This window comes from Lissotriton helveticus, chromosome 3_1 (genome assembly GCF_964261635.1).
Source record: "Lissotriton helveticus chromosome 3_1, aLisHel1.1, whole genome shotgun sequence".
NCBI classification, from domain to species: Eukaryota; Metazoa; Chordata; class Amphibia; order Caudata; family Salamandridae; genus Lissotriton; species Lissotriton helveticus.
This window is the reverse complement of record NC_136061.1, coordinates 219,616,577-219,641,815: the sequence shown is the minus strand read 5'-3', so window position 1 is coordinate 219,641,815 and position 25,239 is coordinate 219,616,577. Positions and strand designations below refer to the sequence as shown.

General features: G+C 39.6%; 1 protein-coding gene across 8 annotated transcripts in view; it reads right to left on the bottom strand.

The window, feature by feature from the left end:
* Positions 1-13,687: 13,687 nt before the first annotated feature.
* The window catches only part of LOC144822300 (N-acyl-aromatic-L-amino acid amidohydrolase (carboxylate-forming)-like), a 165,360-nt gene continuing 153,808 nt past the window's right edge, over positions 13,688-25,239 (bottom strand). For all 8 annotated transcript variants that reach the window (XM_078679647.1, XM_078679642.1, XM_078679646.1 and 5 more), the window contains one exon: positions 13,688-17,406. In XM_078679647.1, the coding sequence (XP_078535773.1) occupies positions 17,209-17,406 (198 nt within the window). In that variant the 3' untranslated portion in view covers positions 13,688-17,208. The remainder of the gene's footprint in view (positions 17,407-25,239) is intronic.

Genomic DNA, 25,239 nt, shown 5'->3' with positions numbered 1-25,239 from the left:
CACACTTCGATTTCCTCATCTATACAGTTAAACACAGAACACCATACTTCAGTGACATCACTGATGACATCACTGATGACATCTCAAATGACATCACTGATGACATCTCAAATGACATCACTGATGACATCATGACACACCAATACCAGTTACTACATACGTACTCACTGATTCCTACGTCTACACACACATTCACTCATTCACCCATACAATCACTCATACATACAGTCACTCATTATTACAACACTATCATATGCACTCATACACCTATGCAGACACTCACACACTGCCACTCATCCATGGAGTTACTCACACACCTAGTCAGTCCTGTAAAGAATCAATCACACTTCGATTTCCTCATCTATACAGTTAAACACAGAACACCATACTTCAGTGACATCACTGATGACATCTCAAATGACATCACTGATGACATCACTGATGACATCTCAAATGACATCACTGATGACATCATGACACACCAATACCAGTTACTACATACGCACTCACTGATTCCTACGTCTACACACACATTCACTCATTCATTCACCCATACAATCACTCATACATACAGTCACTCATTATTACAACACTATCATATGCACTCATACACCTATGCAGACACTCACACACTGCCACTCATCCATGGAGTTACTCACACACCTAGTCAGTCCTGTAAAGAATCAATCACACTTCGATTTCCTCATCTATGCAGTTAAACACAGAACACCATACTTTTTCACACATATACTAACACATACTTACTCTCTTATACAATCACTGATACAAGTACACATTGATATGCACAGAGTCACACACCTCCCAGCCAGCCACACACACACACTCAGTCTTCCATACATCCACTCATTCTTCAATATGTAAAACATATTTAAACTTTACAAAAACACACAGACACTAGATGATGTCATCAGTGATGTCATCAGTGATGTCATTTGAGATGTCATCAGTGATGTAATCGGTGATGTCATTTGAGATGTCATCAGTGATGTCATCAGTGATGTCACTGACCATGTCATGAATGATGTAATATGTGACATCATCAGCAGTGGATTGCGGGTGCGCGATATATAGTTAGTGCAACTAACTATATATGGAATTTCATTGGTTTTATATGGTCTCTAACCTATGGTTTTTTCAGTGAATTTTCAAGGTTTTGTAAATGCAAATTCCTAACTATATATGGTCTATAACCTATGGTTTTTTCAGTGAATATATATATATATATATATATATATATATATATATATATATATATATATATATATCCAAGCTCAACAATTTCCCTTTTCTCCTTCAGGAAAGAAAAAGCACTCACAAGGATTCTGTAGCTCAGCAGCAGTTTATTTAGGACAAACGCGTTTCGGATTTACATCCTTCGTCAGTGTCGTAATCTCTAAACAAAATACTGGCGGCCATATTTTATTAAAACATTACATGTCACGTGTCAATGGTGGGAATGAAGGACGGACTTGGCGTCCCAGTGATTAGTATGGGCGCCATTTTAGCACAGTGTATACTGGCTAACTCTGCAAATTTTCACGACAACACCCGGTTTGAAATACCATTTTGATACCAAGGTTATGTTACATTTCAACATCATCGAAAATCATCAATTTTAATGCTATTCATTGAATTATAATTTCGCCGTGGATCGGCAATGCAGCCTTCTTGCTAAAAAGGCTGCTAGTCCTATTTGCCCACTAAGAATTATGCTGTGTATCGGCTTTAAGTGACATGTTAAAAAAGCGAAATGGTTGCAGACAAATGTTTCACAAATCATTCTCATATGTCACAGTACTTCACTTATTCAAATGAACAGCCAACTCTTCCCCACCGTTCAGCCCTTTAGGTATTTTAGTTCCCAAATCGATAATATAACGGGACTCCAGCCTCCTCAATCTGAGCAAACGATCTCCACCTCTAATATTTGGTGGTAAATAGTCCAAACAATAATACTGCAACAGATCCCTATTGCTATTATGTTGTACTGAGAAGTGTTGTGCTACTGGATAGCTAAAATCCTTATTTTTGATAGCACGCACGTGCTCTAATACCCTCAATTTTACCATATTGATGGTGCTCCCCACGTATCTCAGTCCGCAGGGGCACACAAGACAATACACTGCAAAGCTGGTTTGGCAGGTCATGAATTTGTTAATCTGTTTGTTTTGTTTCATGCCCTCTATCTTGTATGATCTCACTCTTTTACTTGCTACACAAGCTTTGCATTTCCCGCAGGGGAAAAATCCTTTCATTTCTTTGAGGGTGTTTTGGGTTTTAGGTGAGGATTTCTCTAGGTGACTGGAAACCAAGTTATCTTTGAGGGAACGGGCTTTCCTGAAAGTCACGAGGGGATGAGTAGGAATATCTGTAGCTATAACGGCATCCGTTTTTAATATGTGCCAGTTTCTTCTCAGAATATTCCTAATAGTGTTGGACTCATTAGAAAAGGTAGTGATCATTCTGAACTTTCCTGTGTCTTTAGTAGTCTTTTCTTTTTTCTTTAACAAGTCTTCTCTATTGAGACTTAGGACCTTTCTACGGGTACTCTCTAACAGTGTCGTCTGATAGCCCCTAGCCTGGAAACGTTCTATACTGCCCTTCAGAGCTTTATTGAAGTCTTCCTCACCCGAACAGTTTCTTTTTAACCTCAAAAACTCCCCATAAGGGATACTGTCTTTGAGTTTTTGAGGGTGTCCACTGTCCGCGTGCAGAATACTGTTCCCAGCAGTGGACTTTCTGTACAAGGAGGTATTAATCTTCCCATCTTTGACAGTTAGTTTCAAATCTAGATAGTGAACTGCAGTTGTACTGATTTCTCCAGAAAATTGAAGATTGACTTCATTATCATTCAAAATTCCTATATACTCATCTGCCTCGGCCACGGTGCCATCCCAGATTAAAAACAGATCATCAATGTATCTGTACCATGCCACTGTCTTGTTGGTCCATTCTTGGTTCACCCTCGACCAGGCCACCTGCTCCTCCCACCAGCCCACGAACAAGTTCGCGTAGCTGGGGGCGAAGCAGGTGCCCATCGCGGTCCCTGATGTTTGTCTAAACAAATCCCCATTAAAAGGTAAATATGTTGTTGTACAGACAAAATTCTATAAATTCCAACAACATAGAGTTGTGAGTGGCAAATCTCATAGATTTCTTATCTAGGAAGTATTTAATGGCTGTCAGGCCTATAGTATGATTAATGCAGGTATACAAACTCGTTATGTCGAGTACCATCATACAATAAGTTGGTTGCCATGTGATTTGTTCAATGTGACAAATAAAATCGGTGGTATCTCGTACATAAGATTTTAGTTTTACCACGGCATCAAACAAAAAATGGTCAAGGAATTTAGAGAGATTTTCAGTCAGACTACCCAGTGAAGACACTATGGGTCTACCCGGTGGTTCCCTCTCATTTTTGTGAATCTTGGGTAGGTGGTAGAAGGTGGGTAGGGTGGGCTCAGGAGTGCTTAAAAACAAATATTCATCACCATCCAGCATCTGTTTATCGTGCCATAGTTTAATTAGAGCATGAAACTTTCGAATGCTTTCTTGGTAAGTCATTTGTGTGCACATCTCATAGCAATCTGAGTTTTTCAATTGTCTGTACGCTTCTTCTTCATAGTACTTTCGTGTCAAGAGGACTATATTTCCTCCCTTATCTGAAGGTTTATATATAATGTCTTTGTCTCCTTTCAAAGTCTTCAATGCTTTTTTTTGGTCTTTGTTAAGATTTTCATTTTTATAATTTTTGGTCGACTTAGATGTCATCTTTAATTTCAGTAGGTCCTTTGTGACTGCTTCTGTAAAGGTGTCGATGGCATCATGTGGCATTATAGGAAAAAATTGGGAGGGGGATTTTAGTCCGCTAGTGGGTGCATCTTGATCTATTCCCACAGTTCTTATCCTCGGACTCAAAGTTTCCTCAGTGTCTAATTGAGTCGGATCCTCATCCCTGCGCAGGTTTTCCAAAATTTCCAAAGTCATTAGATCATTTATTTGCAACAGATCCATGTCTTGTTTCTGTGATTTTAGAAGTTTTGCTTCCTTTGTGGTGGGTCGCAATTTGAAAAATTTATGAAGTTTAAGTCCGCGAGTAAATTTAAACAAGTCTATTTTGGTCTGCGTGAACTCGAAACTTGTTTGTGGGCAGAAAGTTAACCCTAACTTCAGTACTGATTCTTCAGTTTTTGTCAGCACTTTATTAGTTAGGTTGACGATGGTTAGGTTATCATCAGTCTCTACCATCGATTGCCTCTCCGGCTTCTTGTAACTCTGGTCGTTGGTTGGGGTGTTTTTCCTCGACCTCTTCCTGCCCCCTCGCCTTGTTCTTCTTGTTTTTCTGGGGGTCTGGTCTTTCCCCCTCACAGCCATGTCTGTTGCATTAGCTGAAATTCCTGCTGAAAAGGAGTTTCCTCAATATCTGATGAGGTTCCTGGTATCTCATCTCCTGACTGATCTGCATCTGTCAACTCCGATTCGGAGGTTTCCACTCGTGTTGTCCCTCTTTTTGGGGCATTCTTGTTTTTTGCCATTTCTTTGCGAGGTTGGTCATATTTTTTAGAAAATGTGAGAATACGACCCAGGGCGTAATCTCTCTCATCACGGTCAAACTTTTCTTCTTTGCGTTGGCGAATCTTAGTTTCGTATTTCGCTAATCTGTTTTTCATCCCATCTCTTAGTTTCTCCATAGTTGTAACATCCGTATTTTTCTTTAATTGCTCCTCAAGGAGTTCAATCTCTTTTAGAGCTGCCTCACGATCACTCCAGGCAAACTGGACCAAAATTTCCAACATTCCTTTACAGGACGCTGCCGTGTGAGTTGCCCATGCTTCTAAGAGTTTCGGGTCTGGGTTCTGGTACGCCGGGACCGTATAAATTCTCAACCCCCTAGGAACTCTGGATACCTCTATATAGTTTTGTAGGGAGGTGGCCTCCCACCACTTTCGCACCTCGCGTTCACATAATTTCTCCAGTTTGTTGAATTGTGTCACTAAATCCTTAGAGACATTGTCTGCAACGTTCGCTTTTGTATTTGTGCGGTCTGTTGTACCTTTTTTCTTGAACATATTGGCAGCCGCCTCATTTCTTTCATTTTCACTGTACATGGTTAGTGCGTTTTAGTTATTCGGCACGTTCTCTCCGAGCCCGGAGGACGTAACCGATTTTCAAACAACTGCTGCGAGACTAGAGCCTCTCGACCCACTCTGTCACTGGCCGAGGCAGATGAGTATATAGGAATTTTGAATGATAATGAAGTCAATCTTCAATTTTCTGGAGAAATCAGTACAACTGCAGTTCACTATCTAGATTTGAAACTAACTGTCAAAGATGGGAAGATTAATACCTCCTTGTACAGAAAGCCCACAGCTGGGAACAGTATTCTGCACGCGGACAGTGGACACCCTCAAAAACTCAAAGACAGTATCCCTTATGGGGAGTTTTTGAGGTTAAAAAGAAACTGTTTGGGTGAGGAAGACTTCAATAAAGCTCTGAAGGGCAGTATAGAACGTTTCCAGGCTAGGGGCTATCAGACGACACTGTTAGAGAGTACCCGTAGAAAGGTCCTAAGTCTCAATAGAGAAGACTTGTTAAAGAAAAAAGAAAAGACTACTAAAGACACAGGAAAGTTCAGAATGATCACTACCTTTTCTAATGAGTCCAACACTATTAGGAATATTCTGAGAAGAAACTGGCACATATTAAAAACGGATGCCGTTATAGCTACAGATATTCCTACTCATCCCCTCGTGACTTTCAGGAAAGCCCGTTCCCTCAAAGATAACTTGGTTTCCAGTCACCTAGAGAAATCCTCACCTAAAACCCAAAACACCCTCAAAGAAATGAAAGGATTTTTCCCCTGCGGGAAATGCAAAGCTTGTGTAGCAAGTAAAAGAGTGAGATCATACAAGATAGAGGGCATGAAACAAAACAAACAGATTAACAAATTCATGACCTGCCAAACCAGCTTTGCAGTGTATTGTCTTGTGTGTCCCTGCGGACTGAGATACGTGGGGAGCACCATCAATATGGTAAAATTGAGGGTATTAGAGCACATGCGTGCTATCAAAAATAAGGATTTTAGCTATCCAGTAGCACGACACTTCTCAGTACAACATAATAGCAATAGGGATCTGTTGCAGTATTATTGTTTGGACTATTTACCACCAAATATTAGAGGTGGAGATCGTTTGCTCAGATTGAGGAGGCTGGAGTCCCGTTATATTATCGATTTGGGAACTAAAATACCTAAAGGGCTGAACGGTGGGGAAGAGTTGGCTGTTCATTTGAATAAGTGAAGTACTGTGACATATGAGAATGATTTGTGAAACATTTGTCTGCAACCATTTCGCTTTTTTAACATGTCACTTAAAGCCGATACACGGCATAATTCTTAGTGGGCAAATAGGACTAGCAGCCTTTTTAGCAAGAAGGCTGCATTGCCGATCCACGGCGAAATTATAATTCAATGAATAGCATTAAAATTGATGATTTTCGATGATGTTGAAATGTAACATAACCTTGGTATCAAAATGGTATTTCAAACCGGGTGTTGTTGTGAAAATTTGCAGAGTTAGCCAGTATACACTGTGCTAAAATGGCGCCCATACTAATCACTGGGACGCCAAGTCCGTCCTTCATTCCCACCATTGACACGTGACATGTAATGTTTTAATAAAATATGGCCGCCAGTATTTTGTTTAGAGATTACGACACTTACGAAGGATGTAAATCCGAAACGCGTTTGTCCTAAATAAACTGCTGCTGAGCTACAGAATCCTCGTGAGTGCTTTTTCTTTCCTGAAGGAGAAAAGGGAAATTGTTGAGCTTGGATTTATATCGCGGTACGCCACCGCGTTTTTGCACCCGACCACGAAGTGCCCCGCCCATGGCGTTTGGAGGAGTTAGATATATATATAACTGACAAGGACAAAGATATTGTGTGTTTGTACAAAGAATTGGAAAGAAAGCGTAAACTCGAGATTACAAAGTGGTGGGAACACCGATCACTATCAAAGTATGCTGAAGTGGGAAGGGTGCCAAGAGGCTTACGTATTTTACTAGCACCCAGCTTTGATAGACCTAATCCGAATATGCTACGTGAATGGGGGGAAAGCAACCTCACTGCTTCAATGAATCTTGTCAAAATCCTGATCAAATATGCTCATATCGATCGGGAGGAGATACTGAAAGAAATTGATGTCATTTTGGAAAAAATTAAGGAATTGGGAACAAGTGAACAAAACGTGAAATTAGAGGAATCCATGTTAGAACATCTGAAAAAACATGAGGAAAAAATTAAATTAAGAAAAGCAACTAAGTTCAACCGTGACCTGGAAGACTATGAGAATGGTCAAATTTTTACTTTTTCCAGGAAGTTTGATCCCATAAAGTGCCAACAATACAAGGAAAAAGTCAACAACGAGGATGTAAGCAGCGCCAAACAAAATGTTGAAAATACAGACAGTCTGGAAACCATCTCACTCACCAGTGCGTCCAGCACGGAATCTATTCCGACAGTGAGAAGAAAAACTGTTCTAAATGTGGGGCAAGAGATGGATTTTTTAGTCGAGGCGAGACTGCAAACATTAAGACCTCGACGGAACCTAGCAGTAGTAAATGTCGGCGAACCAAAAGAAGACGCGAACAACGCAAAAGATGCAAAGAAAAACACCAACAAGAAAACAAAAGCGAAATGGAGAAAAACAAAAAGCAATAAAAGATAATACTGTTATCAATTTATCCAATGTCGCTTTATCCAAGGCTGAAGAACAATTGCTGGCCTTGGGTCTTAACTTTTGCCCTGGTGACAGTTTTAATTATGCAAGAACACGCATTGATGTATACTGTTTCATCAGAAAGCTTAAATTGAAAAAGTTCTTTGCACTGAAAACATCAAAAGACATTGAAGGTGACAACGTGGCTGAAATGAATGAAAATGAATCCCCAGTTAATCTGGCAGCATCGGACATTCCCAACCTACTTTTGGTACATGATTTGGCAGATAGTTCGGACAGTACAGAAGAAATCGAACATGAAATTGATCAAGCCACCCAGGCACGATTGCGGAGAATTGACCACAAACAAGAAGGGGCTGGGCTCAGTCCATTTAAACCAAAATCGAGTTTTGTACCGATTATGCCTAAGGACAGCATTGATGTATTTCATGATCTTATCATTAATGACCTTAAAAAATTAAATCATACTGTCCTCAAAAATAGATGTGAAAGAAACTTGTTTTTCAGAAGGAAGGCATATTTTGATCTGGTTAAGAAATTAGAAAATAACCAAGAGGTGGTGGTCAAAAAATCTGACAAGGGTGGGAACCTGGTTTTGTGGCCTAGGAAAGAATATATAGCCGAAGCATCTCGCCAACTACATGATGTTAATTGTTACGCTAAGTCTACTATGAAGGAGTACGAAAAGGCTAAAGCAGCCTTACATAAACTGCTAGCATCTTGGAAAAGACAAGGTCTAATTTCCACAGAGGAATACAAGTATATGGTAATAGAATTTCCGGTGTTGCCGGTGCTGTACTTAATTCCGAAAATACATAAGAATGTCATCCCTATCCCAGGCAGGCCTATAATATCGGCTATTAATAGCCTAGGAGAACATGTAGGCCAGTATATCGATTTTTTCCTTTAGGGCTTGGTGATGTTATTGCCTAGCTATGTCAAGGACACTGGTGACTTTTTACAGAAAATTAACAAACTCCCATGGTCTGAAAATCTGCTTCTTATCACATTGGATATAGAAGCGTTATATACATCTATAGACCATACTCAAGGGCTTTCCTCTGTAAAGTATTTTTGGGATAAGAGGTCCAGTACGTTGTATGAACACAACAAAATTCTATTGCAGCTTATCAGTTGGTGTCTGAACAATAATTATTTCTTGTTCGACAAGGACTTGTATAAGCAGTTGAGAGGAGTGGCAATGGGGGCCTGCTTCTCCCCCAGCTACGCATGTTTACATGTAGGCTGGTGGGAGGAGCGGGTCCTCAAACCCGCCTTTCAGGAGGAATACAATACCCACATAAGATCTTACTTGCGGTATATAGATGACGTGTTCATTCTGTGGGAAGGGAGCAAGGAAGAAGCAGTGCTGTTTGTTAATAAGATCAACAATAACGAACTGAACTTAAGATTCACTTCTCACATTGAGAAAAGAGAAATTGAATTCCTTGATGTCAAGATCTTTGTCCATGAAGATAAACTTGAGAGCACGCTCTATAGAAAAGCCACCTCTGGTAACATTACGTTACATGCAACCAGCTCTCATCCAAAGCACCTCATTGCTAGCATCCCTTACGGAGAAATCCTAAGGATAAAAAGAATCTGCAGCAATGAGGAGCAATTTGAGAAATGCAAATCCGATCTGGTTGCTAGATTGAAAAATAGAGGATACTCTGCTAAAATAATTAAGGAGGCTGAAGAAAAGGCTAAAACTAGATCCAGAACTAGCCTTTTTTCTGATGAGGAAAGCCCCAATACAACTATTCTCGATAGCCCTTTGAATGTTATCAACACTCCCAGGTTAATAACAACATTTAACAGGGAAGAACGCCAGATCAGGTCAATAATTAACAAGCATTGGCCTGTGGTACTGACAGACAACATCCTCCACAATAAAATAGCTGCGAAACCTGTGATCACATTTAGGAGAAGCAGCACTATGGGCACGAGATTAGACAAGGTATCCCCGGAGATTAAGAAAATTACCACCTGGTTTCCATCTAAGAAGGGCTTCACTAAATGTTCTACATGTAGAGCGTGTAAATTTGGGTGCAACATGTCTTCGTACTCAACACCTTTCAAGACTACTTCCAATCTGATAACTGGAAACTACAACTGCAAAACCGAATATGCTGTATATGTCCTGACGTGCACCTGCGGGCTGCGGTACGTGGGTAGCACGAAGCTACAGGTGCACGTCAGGATATTGCAGCATATTAGGGCCATCTTGCACAGCGATGCAACATACCCTGTTGCCAGACATTTTAAGAAAGTGCATGCCAATAACATCAATTGCCTTTCTTACTATGTAATTGACGCTGTTAGCAAAAAGAGGAGAGGAGGCAATAGAGAACGCCAACTCCGGCAACTGGGGACCAAATATATTTTGGACCTAGATTGCAAATGGCCCAATGGGTTGAATACGACGGAAGACATGCGCAGCTTTCTGTAGAACAAGCAGGGCTGGCATCATCTTGACACGTTGATTCAACAATTAGGTTTTGTAAATATTAACATCTCCATATCTGTCCTTGTAAATAATATTGTATGTAAACTCTGTACATATATTGCACTTTTCCTCTGGGAAAAATTTCTCAAAATGTATTGGCTGATATTGCATAATATTTTATACATTCAAATGTTTTTAGGATTCCAAGAGACTGTTTAACAAATATAATTAATGAACTAAGCTAGTTCTTTTTCAATGTACAGATGATAGGACCTAACATACACATTTGATGAATTTGAGAAATTCACACCATTTGCACTAGCACTTTACAAACTCTATGGGATGCACTTTTAGCACTTTCTAGTTACCTCTCCAATTCTATAGACTACATAGTGTGCAAAAACTATAAGAACTGCTTTAACTACACTTACATTTCTTTGGTGCATTTAACAACATAGGGGTTGATTATAAACGGATTTAACCGGTTATATATATATATATATTTTTTTTTCCCCCCTAGTCTATGACTAAGAATATGGCAATAACAAAAGGATTTATCCTTTGTAGAAAAAGAGTTTTAAAATGATACGAACTATATTTATTATTTTAAATAAGTCCAGTGGCACGCGTGCAACAATAGGTCATGGCATTGTATATATATAAATATGACTATGTAATCTGATTGCCGTGTGTTATTAGTAATATGCCTTTCAGAACAATGTTAATGCAAATAACCACAATATGGCAGGATATTTTCTATGTCATTGCACATGTGATCTATGACGTAAACAGTGGGAGGGGCACTTTTTGCACTTTAAATATAGACGATGGTGAAATCAAACTGTGACACGTGATCAAGGGCTTACGGGCTTGAAACGCGTTGTGTTGGGTCACTTAAAATAAAATCACTGCCCATTTGAATACCTCGGAGGTCTGTGTCTCTTTCCTCGCCTGACTGCTGCTGTGAGACTTCAGGAAGTGGTTTGAGTGTTTCCAGAGATATATATATATATATATATATATATATATATATATATATATACCTGCCCACTACTGATGATTTTAGATCCACTCCTGATGTTAAAATAATAAAATGCCACTTTCTTGACTATTTCATGGAGTGTTCTACATGTTCCCATTGGTAATTGATTGCCCCCTCCAATTTCCTTCCACTTGGAATCAATGTCTATAGTTGACAGTGTAAATATACGAGCCATGGTATCCACAAACCTGGACTTCCCATCTGTATTTGAGTTTCACTTCATGCTCACCGTATATCAGGTTCTTACAAAAACAAAGGTATTCGTTTTCAGGTGTATGTGGTGGTTAAGGAGGCAGAATCTAGAAATTGCAGATTACTTCCTGTATGCAGCCTTATTGTTCACCAAAAATCTAAAGTTATAAGTAGAATTCTCACATACCTCATACAAAAGGCAGTAACAGGGAGGATACAAGTAAACTCGGGGTGGCATTTTAATGGTGTTTATGAAATCTATCAAAACTAAAGACAGATCACTTTTGCCAAGAATGTATACATTTGCTATGCTTCACTTGATTTTGGATTCCTTTTTTGGTGTATGCTAGATCTTACAAGCGGCCACTGTTTTTAAAATAGGTTTACCTTTGGCATGATGTAGCCATTCTCTGGGGGCAAAAAACTTTTTTTAGATATAGCAACTGTCTATTTTTTGTTTTTTAGATATATCATCTAGCTATTCATTTAAATAGTGAACATGTGTACTTTGGAAAGTACTGTTTTGAAGTGCTTTACGTTTTAATTTAAGATATGTTTTTCTCTGCAATGTTTCTACAAACTGACCTACAAGAGACAACTTTGCAGTACAAATGAAGCTACAAATATGCAAAAATTACCTTTCCAATATTTGTCTACAACTCATTTTACAATTTATTGACATTAAATCCTGCAAGACATGGTGTGGAGCTTCCCAAGTCACACACGTAACTTCCCTTCCAGTTCAAAATGACAATTACCTACATTTAAGATGGATGTGTGTTGGACTTACTCAATGAATCCATACAATTGTCTTCTAGTAAGAATATAATTAAGATGCAAGATTCCACCAAACAAGTTCTGATTTGTAAAAGACATTAAGAAATCTGAATGCCTTTGCAATCCGGGTTATCTAGGTACTATCACCAAAGAAATCTTCAGATATATTATTTTATTTAATCTAGTGATTTATTAGACACTTGGCCTGGAAAAATGGTAGATACTGTGGGCCGAGCACAAAGGTTGACAATGCAAAGCAGATCAAAGGATGTGGTGCACTCCAAAAACACTAAGTTGTAATTTGTACTTGGGTGAAAGGCTGGACCAAACGAACAGAAACACGTATGTGGCTGCATTTATACCATCCTCGGTGGAAGTCAACAGAAGGTGTACAGTCAACAATATGGGATATACATAGGGACAGATGGGTTACTAGGACAACAATAGACCAAAGTGAGGGGAAAAGGTATATGGTCCCAAAAGTCCAAGGCTAAAAAGCAAGTTGTAGAGCAGCTACATACGTCAGTGGCTCAGGGAGAAAGCCCCTTATTTATTGATAGAGAACTGCCTAGTCATTGGCAGAAAATACTACTCTTAGAGAACCAAAAACAAGAGAACACGAAATGAAAGAAGGTAACAAAGCATCAAACATACTTGGAAACAATGACGGCAAGAAAGACTGTACCAAGAAAACAAACGACTTAAGACTCACTATTTCTAAGTTCTAAAATATACTTCCCCCTCAACTTCTTCAGATATGCAAAACACAGAAATACTAGATTATACTAGACACTCAGAAGAATAGCATGAGGAATCACTTCAAATAGTAACATTAAATTAATCCAATCACAGTATAACTTCAGCCAATCCTTGCTCTCTTTCTTCATAATTGGGAGATCGCGTCATACAAACAAGTTGCTCTTCACAATCCACGATCTTCATAGGTTCCATAACTTGTTGAAGGCGTAACAGTTGTTTGTGCACTTTTTTACCTTGTGGACAGTGTTGAATTGAAAATTTCTAAATTAAATATGCATTCCTCATTAGCTCAGATGTGGTGTGCACCACTGACACCTCAGTCAACGTGTTTTATAACTACTTTCAAAAGGCATTTGTAGGGTGACCTGATTGTTTTCTTTAACTGTAGTCACATCCCCACAGCCTTCCCATCACAGCTCAATGTCACAAAAAGGGTAATGCGACTTCCCACCTATTCACTTTGTGATTTCCCTTTGTGCGCTTGTAACGTGTAGTGATATCTCATCAGTACCATGAATAGACTTGAACAAGACTCAGCATCTGCGCTTAATGTCTAAACATGGAAAGTGTGACTAGATATCACTGAGACTATTCTCTACATTAAGCAATTTGATAGTCCTAAGCAAAGTTCTCCAATCTGCTTGCCCACTTCCTGATTCACTTCTTTTATAAATAGGTTCACCATTAAAAACAACTGAAACAGGGTTTTTCAGGTCTTTATGGAACATTTCACTTTATTATTGCTAGCTTTCGGCACTGGTAGTGCATGGTATATAGACAGTGTACGTACAGTATACATGAGGTCCAAATATATTTATACAAATCAAACTTATTACATTACATCATATAATTCTTCAATACTTTCTAAGTGAGTCTTTGGTCATGTGCTTCACTCTTTCCTTCCCATGTAAACTTTTTTTCTTTGGGAGAAGGCCCTATCAACATTGGAACATGACACGGGCAACGCCAAAACGGCCAGCACACAATTTGCTAACTCTGGCCCCTGACATAGCCTTCCATGGCAATACTGGTGCACCTTAATATTGCAATAATCCGTTATAGGTTCTGCAACATATGTGTTGAAGTGGGCGCATATGCTCTCAGAGTTATTGAAGCGGTCAAAAATGAAGCAGTACTTTTTCAAGTCTGGAGAAAATTCCCTTTTACAGAAGAGATCTAGAACTTGTACAGAGTACCACAGTGAGGCTTCATTGACTTTAAATGCAATGATTGGTGAACGGACATTTCTATGCATCATTGCAAGCCATTTCTCATGCATTGTAAAATACAATTTCCTGAATTGCTCCTCAACATTTCTTTGCTTATCAAGTGACAAGAATTATAACATAGAACATGGTGCAGTGCCAACTTCACTAAAAGTGTTGCCCAGCCAACTCTCAAGGAGGTGTTTCACATCTACACCAATTAAACTGAACACTTGGTAGACAAGGGTGTTTTGAGACTCTAGTTCTTTAAAGATGTCCACTACAACAGTTTTCCTGTAAAAATCTAAGATTGCAGCAGAATGTACTTTTTTTCACATCACTATAAATTTGCGACCAAACATCCTCACATTTCTTGCCTTTGACATCATCACTAAGCAAACATTCTGTCAAGGTCGCCACATGGATAATATAGCATTAATGGACTCTAGGACTGAGAACCATGGGCTAAATCACATAGTTAGGATGACCCTTTCCTTGATGCCACGAAAAGCACAAAATGAGAAATATTTGCATTTTAGTTTGCACGCATAATGAAACAGTGCATCAGAATGGACAACAAAGTCACCAGCATTCTTCATTACCTCTGAAGATTGTAAATATGATTTCATCATACCATCTAGCAAGTGGCAAGGATCTCTTACAGGGAAGTAATTCAGCTCAGGTATCATTATTAACAGGTCATCACCTAACTTTTTCATATATGTAGCAGAATCACTGCAAAGACTAACAATATCACCCCAATCTTTGTTGAACTTGGTGAGAACATTTTGCAGTAGCATTCCAAGAGGCACTGTGTTTCATGTTTTCTAAAAGGTTGGTGTCACATTTTAACCACTATCCCAGATGCTTGGTGACAGCACTCGTGTCATATATACCTGCCACTAAACCTTGCATTGAATGTTTAAAGCTTGCGGTATTTGACAATTCACCTACTATCAATACTGACTCGCTAGAAAAGGGGGTTGATATATCCAAGGGTTTCACCCATTCTCTGTCTGTGGGTAAATATGATGGTACATATTGGGAAAGATTCTCATGAAACCAGCCATCATACCTATCAGTGAAAGAATGAAATATAGCCAAAATATCAAACATGAGGTTTATATATCCTGATTCTCTACAGTTACAAATAATTAAGACCTAAACATGCTTCTAAATTCTGCATCTTGAGACCAAAGACCACAAAACTGAATAAAGCAAAAGGAAGAATAAATAATATTTTAGTGACATACCTAAACAAAAAAACTCTAGCAGAATAATGTTAGCCCAATATACCTTGTATAACAAAGTTACATTGTAATGACCAGTTCAGGAAGAAATAAAAATGACTCTTTCACTTTTGTTCAGTGTTTACATGTTTACACTGGTGAGGGCTATTTCCCTTTCGGTGGGGTGTTATCAGTTAATTATAGGTTTACACCTAAACCATGGGTAGCCTATAAATACGTGATCAGATCCCAAACCTTTGACATGATTGATCTAACTTAAAGATTTTTTTTAAATGTATTTTAAGAAAAGTGTTTTATAATGTAAATAACTGAAGAGAAGCTCTTGTTGACACGGGCTGGTGTAGATTTGAGATTTTATGAAAATATATATATTTACCTATTTCTTCTTCATCCCAGTAGTTGGGGCCTTTTCACAGATTTGTACAAGAGCATTATCATATTTCTTTCAATTCCATACCTTCGTTGAGCTATCTAAAGCCTTTGACCATGTGCCTAGGTCTCCCCTTGTGCTTTAGACACTGGTAGGGCGTATGATAGACTTGTACAAGGGATCAGTCCGCTCTCGCATTAGAGCATTGCTTGGAACTGAACACTGTGATCAGAGCTACCCCTGCAGCCAGCTCTTGCTAGCACAAGGAAAGGGTGAAAGGATATTCTGATTCCAGTGCTTGATGAGGCCTCTTGATGGACATACACTGAATTACATGACCTATCCTTATCTTTCAGAGTTCTGGAAATACTATTCAGATGTGTTTCTATTCCAGTGCCTTATAAGGTTTTTTGATACATAGGGTAGCTGGTGATCAAATTTTCTTTGGTACTAGTTCTCAATAAGGTTTTGTGATGCACCTTTATAGAGTAAAAGGAAGTCCTCATTCAAAACTCTTTATTAGGACCTTTGATTAACGTCTGCAAAGTGATCAGATATCCATCAACTTTCAATAAGGCTGTGTTATTCATGTAAATGCAGTGATCAGACATCCATCTGCTCCAGCTTTCAATGACTGTTGTCATCAGTGTCGAGATCACCCTTGATCTTCTCACTTGTTAACACTCTTTTAGACACTTGTGTTTTGGAAATCAGGTCACACTCAGTTCAATTTTCAAAGGCTCTTTGAACCTCATTTGCAGAATCATCCAAAATCTCCTTATATTTAGATCCTGATATTATTTGATATAAAAATATAAAATCTGATCTCATAGCCATTGTTTATTGATGCTTACTGACATATATGAAGAGAGTGAGAAGATCTCTCCTATACCCTAGTTTCAGAAGAGGATATTTTACACGCTGGGATAGGATAACGTAATGTCTCATCAGCCCAATCGAGAACCAGGGCAGTTGGATGGCTTACACAAGATGATTATATTTCCTCTTTTTTTAAAACATGCCAATGACCTATTAACAAGACTTTAACAGAGCAGGGGATCATCGGTCAGTTAAAATTCTTAAAACTCCAGAATAAATTTGCACTGGATCATCAGATGTGGCCTATGTCACATATTCCTCTAAAACTCATTGGCAAAATTCCCTGACTATATTATATCATTTTGGGGTAACACCCCATCCATTCATTACAGAGAAATTTTGCTAAGAGACATGCATTTGTCAATTTTTGACTCATGCAGTAAGAATTTAGGCAAGCCCTTCATTAATTTGATTAACAGGCATCATCTCTTTGTACTACATAATCAATCAAACTGTTCAGAGTGAAGAGAAGTTCCCCAGCAGAGGGAAGAGCTGATATGTAGGTCTGACTTGCAAGAATACCTATTCCTGATTCACATGGACGGCAGGGACAGCAGAAATGACTCTCTTCGTCAAAATGAATGCAACCTTCTTCTCATAGTAAGCAGCTTCATTGATGAATAGAGGGTAAACAGTCACATTTCCATCGTACACAACCTCCTGTCCACTTAGCATCTGAAAAATAGGATCCCCTCGCTTCACAGGAAGAAAATCCTTATCCTAAAAGTGGAGAAAAGACATTGTGAATGTGAGTTTGTTTAAAAACAATTAGTACCCAAGACTTCGAGAACTTACGCTTGGATTTTGCCGATGACAGTCTCATATGTCAAGGAAACAACACTTTCTTGGTTTTTGAGGAAACTCTTCTAATTTAACCAATAGTTCATTACAAAATAGGAGCCCGCAGTAAATGTTTTGCCAGACACACAAACTGATGGGACATATGTAGACCGACTATAGACAACCCTTATGTACCCAGGCAGGAGTTAGGAAAGTACACTTCTTTTACAAATTACATACAACACAAGATGCACAACATTCAAGCAAACTACCGACAGTGAAACAGAACAGTTACAGTATACTTAATCCTCCTTTGCAGACCATGGACACAATGCAGGCAGCAGTATTGCAATCTCCCTTCATACCAACAGAATAGGTACTACACAGACAGCTGCACTGCACGCTAGCCCATACAAAAGGAGTATGCAGAGGCAGCAATAGAGCACGCTTCCCCCCCATAAGCAGAGAACATTTAGCACAGGCAACATAATTGCAAATTTTACTCGTCCACAGTACAGGAACAGCACAGGTAGCATCACAACAAAACCACAAATACACACATAAAACAAAAACAGTAATGTCAGCAACAAAGCTTCCCTCATACACTCACAACATACATATCAGAATTAACAGTGAAAACAACCACTTCAAACACGTAGGAGTCTGATTCACAAAGGTCAATTTACACTTTTGTGTAAGTTTACGATTGTTTGCTATTTATAGAAGCATTTTACTAGTAGTATCTTTACGACTACAGAGTCAACGCACATAAAAAGATAGGACTGTCCTATCTTTTTATGTGCTGAGACACCACAGTTGTAAAGATACTACTAGTAAAATACCTTTGTAAATAGCAAGCAATTGTAAAGTTACACAAAAGTTCAAGTTCACCATTGTGAATCAGGCCCATAAACAGAATAAGCAAAGAAAAGGTAGCAGTAGAGCCTGCTCCTTCTCGTGCGCACATGCCCTCCCACCCACCAAGTACAACATTGCAAAGTTTTGACTTTCTCAAATTACACAGCGAAGATACAGTGTGGCATACACAATGCTAGCTCCTCATATACTCAGAAAAACACACTACACACAACAGCACATGCTTCAGTCACACCTAGAGCAGGATATCACTTGCAGCATCAAAGGAAGCTTCTTTCATCCACTGACAGGAGACTATGGTATCAGCAAGTGACTAAGGTTACGAGCAACAAGAAGCCTGAGATTATGGCCAGATAAGGCTGTTTTACATCTGTCTATTATAGGGGGAAAAAGCATTGGTAGTTGTGATAGTTTGCGCCCATGTGATTAATAATATTTTTTGTTGTTGTAAGTTTTAGATTGATGAGCAGGTGTGCAATTTAAGATATTGAAACTCCATTAAAGTGTTATGACTTGTTTATTGAAAATGGCAATATATTGTGCAGCGACTGGCGGTAATATGAAGCAGGGAAATTAGTTAAAGAAAGTAAGACGACAAGCACACTTGATAATACATCACAGAAGTCTTTACAAACCTGCCCTCATTGCAAGCTGTTATCCAATATTAGGGTACAGCATTTAGAAACGTACATATTTCCTACTACAAAAGCTATGCCTAGCTCTAAGATGTTCAATGCCACTCATAAATGCTAGATCCCTTATTAAAAATAGCTTAGTCTTCTCTGACTTCCTGGAGGCCCAAGCGTTGGACGTGTCGTTCGTCACTGAGACATGGGCTGATGCTGCTTCAGCTTCAGATCTCATCATGGCCAATCCCAGCGGTTTACCATCACTAGGCTTGACCGGAAAAGGAAAAAAAGGCAGTGGATTAGCCATTAAATGCAGGGCATATTTCAAAGCCTCTTTTGGGCCGTTGGAGGGGATTTCGAAGTGTGAAGCATTGGCTTTTAAAATATCTTTGACCAATCACTACTCTTTCAATGGGGTTCTTATTTAAGACCCCTGGGTCCCAAAACAGCTTTGTTGGATAGCAACCGTCAACTGCTAGACATAAAAATTCATTCTTCAGACTAGACAGGTATGCAGTCTTTTTTCAGATCCAGTCTGGTCCATCCTCCCACTGGCATGGTCAGACCATTGTGCGGTTATGTTTTCACTTAATATGGAAAGGCAAGCCTCTACTATTGTCTCCCAAACATCTTATTCTGACAAAAAATTACCCCTGAAGTTTTTAATGAGCCGTTAGTCAATTCTAAACTGGAGACTCCCCAAGATTTGAAGCAGGCTACTTCAGATTATCATAATTGGTTCAAGTCCAATTTAAATCGGTTGGCCCCTTTCAAGTCTATTAAGAATAGGAGGATTTCTCGGACCGAGCATTGGATTGATGACACTCTTGGGAGCCATAAACAAGCTTGTCGCAAGCTGGAAAGAAAACGGCGGTTACCGTATGACCCCATTGATAAAACGTCTTATAAAAAGGCCCTTCAGGTGTATAAAGTGGCAGTTTCTAAATGCAAATCTAGCTACTTTACAGCCAAAATAAAGGTCTCTTTCAAACGTCCCTAAAGTGATTTTTTGAGACAGTACGCAAGCTGAGCAAACTGGCTGAACCTAATAATACCTACATTAATCCAGATGTTGGCAATTCTCTGGCATACTTTTTCTTGAGCAAAGTTGAATTGGCCTGTAATTATTCTGTAATCTATCCATTAGAAAGCTACTCTAGTTTGAATGAGTTTAGCTCTCTTGACGAAGTTACTATTTTTGGCCCTTTTGTGTCAAACTTACTCCGGTTCACCATTGGACTCTTGAACCCCTAAGCTCTTTCATCTAGTACCGGACATCACAGCTTATTATCTTAAGGACGTCTTTAATAAGATGTTCCTGAAAGGCCACTTTCCCAAGGAGTGGAAAAAGGCTTCCATTCTACCCGTGCTAAAAAAACACTAACCTTGATGTCAGTGACCCGAACAATTACAGGTCAATCTCTTTGCTTCCTCGCGCCCCCCCCCCCCCTCCCAAGTGGAGAAAGCCATCAACTCTTAACTCATTCATTTCTAATAATAATATTCTCGATGCTACTCAATATGGCTACAGAAGTCAGCACAGCACAAAGTCAGCTTGGATTATGGTTTCTGAGGAAATCAGGCAAACCATCTATAAGGGGGGAGGAGGCTGAGTTGATTTTATTAGATCTATCCGCAGTGTTTGATATGATCAACCTTAGCCTTCGTACTGACTGTCTTTCAGCCCTGGGGAAAGGCACTCAGTCTTCCCTTTCAGACACAGAGCAGTTTGTGGAGCTTACTAGTTTAAGGTACAGGGCCTTCTCGTTTTCCTGTCGGGTTCCTCAGGGATCGTCTCTGTGCCCTACGCTCTTCAATCTTTATGTCACTCCATTAGCCAAGCTTATAATGGCATTTGGCTTTACAGTGGTATCTCACACTGGCGATACACAAATTGTAGTATCACTAGCCAGTAACCTGGGGGCATGGCTCTCAGATTCCAGTATTGCATTTGTGAATTTGGGAACTAGATGTCGGACAACTGTCTCAAATTGAATTCTGGAAAGACAGAGGTTCTCTTCTTGGGAAGGATACCTCTTTTTGATCACCAAACTGGCGGCCTTTGGAAATAGGTTAACTTCCCATCCCGGTCAGGAAGGTATAAAAATCTGGGAGTCTATTTCGATAACACACTCTCCTTTGAGGGCCACATTAATTCTATAACAACCTCTTGTTTTTTAACATAAAAAATTCTCAGAAAAGACCTAACTTTTATTCCCTGGATTTGCAGAAAGCTGTTATTTCCTCTATAATATTGTCAAAAATTGATTTCTGTAGTGTGCTGTTTTTTAACATCCAGATCAAATTTTAAAATAATCTTCAAGTTCTTCAAAATGCTGCTGCTCAGCTGCTGCTTGCGGTACCAAAAAGTCAGCCAGTATTCCATCTTCTGCCACAATTACACTGGCTTCCTATAAAAAACTTATTAAATGTAAGTCCCTGTGTAAAGCTTTTAAGGCACTGCACGGTCATGGTTCTGACTATTTCAAACACAAATTCATCAGGTATGTTCCCACAAGACATCTTCGATCAGGAAGGAGAAGTTTTATAGTTTTACAGCCAGACTTTAGAACTCCTTGCCAATTTCTCTCAAGGTAAAATTGGATCTTTTCTCTTTCCGTAAATCTTTAAAAACCTGGCTGTTCAATAATTAATACCCACTTCTTTTTCTCTTAGTCAGAGTTATGACGCCTGGACACATTTGGGTAGTAGTGCGTGGAATAAATAAAATTTTCATTTCATTTCATGCAGAAATCAGTAGATTAAATTAAAAGCTTTGGCCAAACAAGAAAAAGCAGCTAAAAGCACGCAAATCATCTGCAGTCCTAATGAAATATCTACACCATCAGTAAAGGTGTTAACTGATATAGAGTGAAGGCGTAAAAACCAGCGGGAGATTAAAAGAATCACATACAGCCATAAAAAAAAAATTGTGAAGGCCATGACTTTAATGTGCAATATACAGTAAATATATGCATCCAGTAAGGTCAACACAAGGAGATATGGTGAAGGGCGGAGGATTTAACTATAAATGAAGTTAGTATGGTATTTATCGTGCATGAAATTATTAGTGATCGTATTAGTGATCGTATAGTTCAAGAAACGGCGTTTTTATTAATCAACAAGAAGACTATGTTTGCGGCTGTTGATGTTTAATGCAAACGTACTTCTTAAAATAATTACTCTTGATAGGCGCAGTTGGGGCGTGTTAGCAAATAACTAAGCGTGCAGGCAGTAAGGGCATGTCAGCAAATAAGTGAGCGTGTTAATTGAAAGGCAACCCTCGAAATAATGATTGTAGCTGAGCATAGTCGTGTTAATTGAAAGCCACAAACGCGCTCAAGCTCCATAAAATGCCGACTTTATTTTTTATTAAGTTGTACGTGAATGCCCAAAATCTATTACACATGGCAAATGTACAAGGACAGCTAGGCATAGTAGGGCGTGGTAATTGAAAACAACAAACGCATTCTAGCTTCATAAAATGCCGACTTCATTTGCGGGTGTTGTCAACTTTTACTTTAAACGTAGTTTGTAAAATAATTAAAAGTGAGCGTGTTAATTCAAAGGCAGCCCTCGAAATAATGATTGTAGCTGAGCATAGTCGGCCGTGTTAATTGAAAGCCACAAATGCGCTCAAGCTCCATAAAATGCCGACTTTATTTTTAAGGTGTACGTGAATGTCTAAAGCCTATTACACATGGCATATTTATTATGTTGTATTATGTTTGCATATATCACAAAAGTATTAGAGGGTCAGAATCTAAAAGGTGATTACCAAGAACAGGGGTGGTTACCAAAAAGCCAATCAGTGAGAACTATAGCAACCAGGTCAGGTTTGTGTCCGATCTCTGGCACCCATCAGTCACCACTCGGAACCGCCCTTCATCATTTGGGGCTCCGAGGACAAACACCATACCTATTATTTGCTCCGACAGAGAAGGACTGGCCCTCCTGTGGGGCAAGGATGGTTGATGTGAGTTAGAAAGATATATACTCACAACGTGGCTGCTGGGGTAAAAAAGAGTGCAGTGCTAGGGATAAGTAATACCAAGAGTGATAAGGAAAGTGAGTAAAATTGGTTTGAGGAGCAAAAAATATTTTATTAAAGTACAGCTCCTGACACCAAGGTTAAAAAATAGCCAAGACAGGGGAATTAATAAACTGTCTAGCGGTGGAACGTGATCGACATGTTTCAGCAATTGTTGGCCCTTCGGCCTTGCTTTCTTCAGGACCTAAATTTTAACGCTACTGCAAACAAAAAAACCCCTAAAGTGAGATAATGTGTTCTATACAAGAAAAGAAGAATACTGGAACGATTTCATTGTTAATTTTAAATGTCACCTGAGCCTTCTAGGTGTACTCGTTCCGATACTTCTTACCAATTCAGTAATTGACTGATTCGTAAGAAGTAAAGACCTCACCCCACCTGGCTGCGGCTCAGGACAAAGGTGAAGCACCGCTCTAACCGTCGGTACTCCAACGCGGCATCTGTGCTGAGCCGCAGCCAGGTGGGGTGAGGTCTTTACTTCTTACGAATCAGTCAATTACTGAATTGGTAAGAAGTATCGGAACGAGTACACCTAGAAGGCTCAGGTGACATTTAAAATTAACAATGAAATCGTTCCAGTATTCTTCTTTTCTTGTATAGAACACATTATCTCACTTTAGGGGTTTTTTTGTTTGCAGTAGCGTTAAAATTTAGGTCCTGAAGAAAGCAAGGCCGAAGGGCCAACAATTGCTGAAACATGTCGATCACGTTCCACCGCTAGACAGTTTATTAATTCCCCTGTCTTGGCTATTTTTTAACCTTGGTGTCAGGAGCTGTACTTTAATAAAATATTTTTTGCTCCTCAAACCAATTTTACTCACTTTCCTTATCACTCTTGGTATTACTTATCCCTAGCACTGCACTCTTTTTTACCCCAGCAGCCACGTTGTGAGTATATATCTTTCTAACTCACATCAACCATCCTTGCCCCACAGGAGGGCCAGTCCTTCTCTGTCGGAGCAAATAATAGGTATGGTGTTTGTCCTCGGAGCCCCAAATGATGAAGGGCGGTTCCGAGTGGTGACTGATGGGTGCCAGAGATCGGACACAAACCTGACCTGGTTGCTATAGTTCTCATTGATTGGCTTTTTGGTAACCACCCCTGTTCTTGGTAATCACCTTTTAGATTCTGACCCTCTAATACTTTTGTGATATATGTAATTGGGGCGTGTATTTAGAGCTGGTCAATAAATTGCCCTTGGGTCCCCCTTAATTATATTTGTTGTTGATGTATTATGTTTGCAATCATACCAACTTTACAAGAGCAGGTCTTTACAAGAGTATGCCTCAAGCTCGACAGCGAACGCCCAGGCTCCACAGCGAAAGCGAAACGGACACCGCACACACAGCAAGCAGCCAGCAGCGCGCTCCCGCGAACAAAACTGAGACTGAAAAAGCGCGCGTCCGACTCGTGTCTACATTCCCAGAAACGGACAACAATAGTTGTCGAGCAGACAGCAAGCAAGGGCTGTTTAAAAAGAGTTAAACAAATCTTTTGAACATGTTTGTTTAAAGTGTACATCAGTAGGCTGATGAGTACCAAAGATAAAAGAGAACTGCAGTCTTTGGTAACTCCACTTGGCTCTTTAGGCATGCAGAACAATCTATACAAGTCCTTTCGAAAAGGCAGTGCCTCATAATGATTAGGGGAGCCCATAAATGAAAGGGTTTGCTTTAATTTGTCACTCATAGCTCATAATATCATAGTCAACGGGGACACCATTGTCTTCCTCGCAGGGCCCTTACTTGAATTACTGTTGGGGCCTGTCCTCTATGGGCCACTTTAATGTAGCGCCCATGAGGATGTGTTAACACTCCTGCTGAGCTGGCTCTACTCCCTGATGGAATTCTTTTTTTTTTTTTTTTAAAAACCTTTATTTGAGCAAGCAAAAAGGTACAAGGATGGGCCTACAACCACACGGGCCAGCCGCTAAAAAGGAGTAACACATATCATATATGCCCGCAGAGGTAACCGTCAATCAACAATGCAATACTCCACATTATATACAGGACAAAAACAGGTTTTATATATATGAAAGAACAAACATACAGAAAGGCGAGAGTGTATCACTGAAGGTCAGCCCAAGGGACGCAAGGGGGGGACAGCAGCGGAAGTGCAGTAGCAATATCCTAAGCACTAAGGAGTGCGGAGTGGGGGGGGGGGGGGGAGGGGGGCAGAGATCAGGAAGAAGAAGGGGGGAGAGCCGGAGACACCAG